This window comes from Mytilus trossulus, chromosome 3, assembly GCF_036588685.1.
Source record: "Mytilus trossulus isolate FHL-02 chromosome 3, PNRI_Mtr1.1.1.hap1, whole genome shotgun sequence".
NCBI lineage: Eukaryota > Metazoa > Mollusca > Bivalvia > Mytilida > Mytilidae > Mytilus > Mytilus trossulus.
The window spans coordinates 29,853,441-29,860,178 of NC_086375.1; the positions used below are offsets into that span (position 1 = coordinate 29,853,441).

The 6,738-nt window shown below is 34.0% G+C and overlaps 1 protein-coding gene across 1 annotated transcript; it reads right to left on the reverse strand.

Moving 5' to 3' along the window:
* Positions 1-1,493: 1,493 nt before the first annotated feature.
* On the reverse strand, positions 1,494-5,200 carry LOC134711212 (uncharacterized). Its single transcript, XM_063571681.1, has 4 exons — positions 5,185-5,200; positions 4,692-4,922; positions 2,613-2,979; positions 1,494-2,117 (listed from the first exon to the last, which is right to left on the reverse strand). The coding sequence occupies exons 2-4, from the start codon at positions 4,851-4,853 to the stop codon at positions 1,825-1,827; spliced, it is 822 nt and encodes a 273-aa protein (XP_063427751.1). The 5' UTR covers positions 4,854-4,922; positions 5,185-5,200; the 3' UTR covers positions 1,494-1,824.
* Between the last annotated feature and the right edge of the window lie 1,538 nt (positions 5,201-6,738).

The following is a 6,738-nucleotide window of genomic DNA, read 5'->3' on the forward strand; positions in this document are numbered from 1 at the left end:
GTATCATCTGCGTTACTTACATCACATGCCATGTAATTCGAGTTTATGTCAAATGGTTAGTGCCATGTACGAAAGAAAAATGTCTGAATTAAATGATAATTGTTTACGAAAAATGTTTTTTTTTCCAACAGCATGACTTATTTGCATAGCAAAGAATGAAATTATATAAATCAAGATATATATAGACCTGCTGTTAATGAGTCTTTAACCCCGTAACACAGTTATGATGATAAATTTGATGTCCTGTCAATGTGTCCAGAATTTTGTTGTTGAAAAATTACAAAAATGTTTATTGTCGGGCGTGGTTTAAATAACTTGTGTTACTAAGGTAACCTTTGTTGAGAGGGTATATTATAATTGAGTCGCTTTGAAAATCAGTTCAACCCACCATGTTTTCTTAAAATGTCCTGTACTTAGTCAAGAATATGGCAGTTTTTATCAAATAGTTCGTTTCTATATGTATGTTTGTTTTTGTGCTTGTTGTACTTCAGTGATCCTGTTGTTACGTTGTTTACCTCTTATGGTTGATGTGTTTTCCTCCGTTTTAGTTTGTTACCCAGATTTGAACAAGCGTATACTTATGTTGCCTTTATTCGGGCGATAAATCTATATAAAAGTACTATACAGCGACTGTTTCAATGCTGTTTTTATATACAACTTGAATAATGAGGGGGAGGACAGGGGTACCCTTCTCTCTTCTCCCACCCCTCTTCTCTTTTCTCCTACCCCTCTACTCCTTATTTAATTTTTTTTAATTTACCGAAAAAAAGAGATATTTTATTTTTTCATATTTTATTTTTTTCTCCAACTTTTTCTCCTTTCTCCCAGCCTTCCTCTTCTTTCTCCTACCCCCTTTCTCCCTGTCTCCCTTACCCCTATCCTCCCCCTCAATAATAGATATTTAGAAACTTAGGGTACTGACACATCATCTGTTTATTTGCTTGGGAAGTAAATTGATAATTTAAACGCGCATGACACTTTCAAAAAGAAACCCTTATGTTTTATTCTACCAACATTTACATTTTCCAAAAAAGCTGAGGGATGGGGAAACTTTAATTGCAACATGCATTCGGAATGGGGACATTAAATCGAATGAGACTTGTTTGTAAGGAGAGAGCATTAGTGAAGAATACATGTTGAAACAACACTTTGAAGTTGTCTTTTGCTATTCCTTCTTAATATTTCAATATAATTATATAAGAAGATGTCGTATGAGTGACAAAGAGACAACTCTTCATTTAAGTCACAATTTATAAAAGCAAACCACTATTTAAAGTACGGTCTAAAACACAGCCTTGCCTCACAACGAACAAGCTATAAAGGGCTCCAAAAATTAATAGTGTAAAACGGGAAAACTAACAGTCTAATCTAGTCTAACAAAACGAAAATCTAGAAACACTTTAGAACCACATCAGCAAACGACAACTGCTAAACATCAGATACATACGCATTCATTTAAATGATTACATTTCGTATAAGAAATTAAGGCATCGTTATCCATTTTCATTTGATTTAATTTGTTCTTACGCTTTTGACAATTCATGATTTCGATGTGTTACACACAAGTTGCATATCTAAATGAAAAAACTCCAGTCTGTCATAAAAAGTTGTAATTTATCTAATTATGACACTGATAAAATATACAGTCAAACCTATTTAAGAGACAACCTGTATTAAGCAAAATCCTGCGTTTCAGACCATCAACTTGTAATCCTTCTGTAGTGCATTACATATAAATTGGACCTGTATTAAGAGTCTACTAGTCTTAAAAGACCACTTTTTAGCTCTCCCTTAATTGGTTCCTTCAAACAGGTTTGACTGTACTTATATATATGAACACATACAGTGGGATTTCGGACAGAACGGGCACGTGTCCTGACACCATTTCTCCATGCCGGCTACATCTCTGTATTCTGGTGAAGTGTAACATGTTTTCACTTTTGGTTTACTTGTTGGAAGTGGTTTGGGCAAAAATGAAAGAGGATCTTTTTGTGGTATTTCACCAAAGTCATATGGTTCATCCGAATTGTAAATTCCAATGTCAGCACAGTTGTAGAATTGTTCTTGTGGTCCACATCCGACGCAGCAACCACTGTCATTACAACCCCAACTATTGCCTAGAAAATGCAAATTTTTTTTTACTGTGATATATCATAATTTCTTTAAAAATATATTCAAATCTTTTTGTTTTCAATTTTTATTTTATATATATATATATATTTACACCAAATCAAAAAAAATAATAAGTAAGAAGTGTTATTTGGGTGGTGGTGTTTTTCTTTTTCTTCGCATGAATAACTTCGATTCTTTACTTCATAAGATTTACTTCATAGTTCAAAAGTGACTGAAATAGTTTGAAAGTGTTTTAAGTGAACTAAAGACTAGAATAGATTGGAAGGTAAAAGGAAATATTCAATCATAAAACAAACAAACATGTGGTTTTGTTTCAAAATAACACTATTTAATATGCACAAATGTTTATTTTAAGAAAAAAAAACACAAAATAAAAGCGTACATGCATTACTCAACTGTAAAAAAATCGTTTGAAGTTTTTGTATACGATTTATAGTGCTCAAAGTTTGAAGGAAAGTGAAAATGTATCTCAAACCTACCAGTATTATATTTCCATTGTAATATACATCTTGCGCATGTAAGACCAGGTGGTAGTCTAACTTTGACCTCAATATCACCGGATGCTTGACCTAATTCATATCGAATTCCTCGACCATCTATTTCAAGAATGTGATTTTCTAGGCAAGTATCCAATGATCCTTGGAAGTGATCACGTGGACATATTTTGAATTCGAACCAGCCTTTGTGATTGGACGTTATTCTGACCGTCAAAATAACATCTGAACCCGAGGTGTAGTTCCTAGAAATAAAACCGCTATCGTAGAGGCCATTATCTTCGTGCTGTCTGATGTCATCAATTGGGTCTCCGCAAGATCCACAACGACCATTTTTCACTTGCCATTGATACTGCAATTGAAATGTAATTGATATTTATTGGATATTATTATGGTGTTCTCGAAATTTGATACTTTTAACGTTTCTTCACATTTTTACATGACCTTTAAATATGATTTGCGTTTATTTTGCTGTTTAAATTTTTGACCAGTATAAGTTGGTAAGGTGGATTACCTTACGGCTACGACTTACATATAGCCGTATATAACTCTACCTTTCGCTTGGCAAATACATAAATCATCACTTTACAATTGTCCAATTATATTTTTTTATATCTAAACTCGTTTTTAAAGATGCGTGATGAACTTATATTATTTACGATATAGCGCATTACAATCATCGAGTTTTACAGTCAACACCTTTAGTCACTCAATGCCAATTCCTTTTTTTTTTTAATGAAAAGAAAATGTAAGCGTGTCTTTCGCCTTAAGTTGACAATCCATTAACAATCCAATATTTTCTGATTGAGTTCCATTAATAAATCCACCAGAACTAGAAATTAAACCAACAACGAATACGGTCTTTAAGTATAGATCATGTGTACTGATGTTGTTTATCATCTTAATGACGTGCTATAGTATTCTTTTATTTTTCTTTATAATTTTACTTTAATTTACTGTTTAGTCTGTTTTGGTGGTATCCATTTGAAGTGGCTCTGTACTCATACATCCCATCTTATTGGTATTGTTCTATGATCAATTTTGTATTCTTGTCTTTGATAATTGCTTTTTATTCTTTGTCTATATATGCCTTTTTGTATTTCTTGTTATATGACGTGGCTTTATACGGATACATCCCGTCATTGTGTTATAGTTCTATGATATTTTTGTAGTGTTATATTTCCTTTTTGCTTATATGCTTTGTCGATATTCTTTTCGTGTTTTTTTTTTATACATATGACGTGGATCTGTATACGTCCCGTCAATGTGTTATTGTTCCAATGTTTGTGTACATATTTGTTTGTTTTTACAGTTATTAAGATTCTGTCTGCTGTTCCGCTATTTTTTACATATTTAACTATCATATCTGGTTGGTTTTTTTCACACATCTTTGTCAATTTAATGGAGCTTTCTGCCAGTGTCATACAAGTGAGAGGTTTAGCTAGCTATAAAACCTGTTCTTACTTAAGTTAATATGTACCAAGTCAGGAATATGAAAATTGCTGTCCATTCGTTTAAAATGTTTGATTTTTGACACTGCCAATTTGATTAGGGACTTTTAAAGCCGTTTTGGATTTTCCTCGGATTTAAACTTTTGTGATTTTAGTTTTTAGCTACGAACCCACTGCTTTTATGATTTCCTCCGTTCGTACTTACTAATTATACAATTCTGAAGATAAAATGTATAAGCTTGGTTTTGTTTGCCAAAAAAAATCAGCGTAGACTAGATAATAGTCCGGAACTTAGTGATAAGTTTTAGTTTTAGTTCACAAAGTGGGCATACTTGAAAAAAATCAGATTTTGATCAAATGACTGCAATTGTGAAATAACCTTCTTCAAAATGAATGCAAATGAAATTGAGTTATCTTGTTCCCGAAAAATATGAGAAAGGTGTCTATACTTCCTTCCGATAAGCCGTAAAAGTTTTTCAGGTCGGGAGATTTTATCGCACCTTTTTGACTCACTATATGAAATCCAAGAATTAGCTAAATATGCATTTCGGATGTGTTAATTTGAAAAAGAAAACAATAAAAAAACAAAAACAAATATAAACCAGGTACCTACCAATCTGCCTCCACAATTTAGAGCATTGTCATTATAATTTGGCGGGAAATGTCCTGGATAAATCCTCCACAGTGAAGATCTCTGAGGTGGATCTAATAAAAAGCCATGTCCGTTTACACAAAATAAATATCCGAGGAGAACTATAGTGTGTTTAAACACCATCTTCTCGCAGTTTCATCTTCATCCGTCACCCTAGGCTGATGCATGATGGTAGTAAATGTTTTATATTACCTGTCAACAAAACACAGTAAATTCCGGTGATCTATGTGTGATGCAGTTGAAGTTAAACGTTAGATAAGACCTCTTGTTTGTGACACATGATTTTGCTAATACAAATGTTTTAAGTAAAGTTGGGAACAATTAATTAATCTTGAATCATGTTCTTTACATGATAAGCTATATAGAAATATTAAGTTGTGGCGATATTATTTATGTCCCCTTACAAATAAAGAGTTCAGGTCAAATTCATCAAAGTAGAAAATTAAGCCTTTACCGTATAATACACGTCTAAAATGATAAGTCGTTTAACATTAGTTCCTATTAACCTCTCGCTCTATTTCTCCTAGCAATGTTATATATTTACAAGTATCATTTCCTGACAAATGCGTTATATCCTACGGCGGAGCGTTACGCAATCGTGATTATTAAGGGTGTAGGTTTTTTGTATGAAACATTGTAAGAAGGCCAAAGACAACCACATATTGGAAAGGACATCGATACATTATGTTCAAAAACGTTACATATAAAACTAGCGATATTGACTGATATCTAAACAAGGAATGAATTACGGAAGTGCAAGATATGCTCTAATTAAATGGGTCATAATTTTATTTCAAAAAGAATGGCTTTTAATGCTTTTCATTACCACATACTATCAAAGCAATACCAGTGGCGGATCCAGAAATTTTCCTAAGTGGGGGCCCACTGACTGACCTAAGAGGGGGCCGGCTCCAGTCACGCTTCAGTGATTCCCTATGTAAGCAACCAATTTTTTTCCCAAAAAGGGGGGGGGCGGGCCCCCTGCCCCCCCCCCCCCCCCCTAAATCCGCCTCTGAGTACAACCATTTGAGAGAAAGCAGTATATGGTGGAAAGATATGGACTACGGGAGATAATTCTCGCTGGTAATAATCAGTTTCATTCATGCTTTTTATGAAATTGATCATATCTGTACAAAAGCTTGGAATATATTTATCAAAATTAAGAGAGCCGTGGTGAAGTGGTTATTTGCTCAGACTACTAACACAAAGGTTCCTGGTTCGATTCCCGTCTGGGATCTGAATTTTTGGCTCTCCCTTGACACCATTTGCGAGTATGGTTTCAAGGAAACGATGATAGTCCGTCGGAAGGGGACGATAAATAGCTGACCTATGTTAAGAGAGACTCATATCTCTTGTACGTTAAAGACACCCTTGTAGATGTCGAAAACGAGCATGCTAATGCCGCTACAAGGCAGCACTCGCACCCGCAAAGTGAAAAGGGGTTAATATAAGTTACAAAACTTGTTTCCCGATCCACTATAAATAAATATGTTTACAGCAGATTTCATTGAGTATGAAGCTAAAGGTAATATCTTAGGTTAGCTTGCGTGTTAGTTGAACCGTGAAGTTATTGTCAGGTTAGGTAAACTACCCTCCTTTAATAGGAGACTAGCCCAACTGATAACCAATCTATCTCTCTGTAGGACTAAGCTACTTTAAAAAGAGTTTGTATACCTTACCTAACAATGACTGCACGGCTCAGCTAACAAGCAAGCTAACCAAAGATATTACCATTAGCTATATACTCAATGAAATCAGCTGTAAACTAATCAAAATGGTCGAAACAATTGTATAAGCGAAATTAAATTCTAACTTCTTATACTACATTAGATCAAGTAAAGTGTGAGTGATTGAAACAATTTTACTACAAACAAACTTTCGGGGCCTTTAATTGCTTTTTATGTGGTATGGGCTTTGATCATTGATAAAGGACGTACGGTGACCTTTAGTTGTTAATTTCAGTGATATTTTGTACCGCTTAATCAGCTTTAAAAGGCCCTGAAAGTTT

Coding starts and splice junctions, on each gene's coding strand:
- LOC134711212 (XM_063571681.1), bottom strand. CDS start 4,853: ATGGTGTTTAAACACACTATAGTTCTCCTCGGATATTTATTTTGTGTA. Junction 2,980..4,691: donor TAAATTGTGGAGGCAGATTG/GTAGGTACCTGG, acceptor TTTCAATTGCAG/TATCAATGGCAAGTGAAAAA. Junction 2,118..2,612: donor ACAATGGAAATATAATACTG/GTAGGTTTGAGA, acceptor TGCATTTTCTAG/GCAATAGTTGGGGTTGTAAT.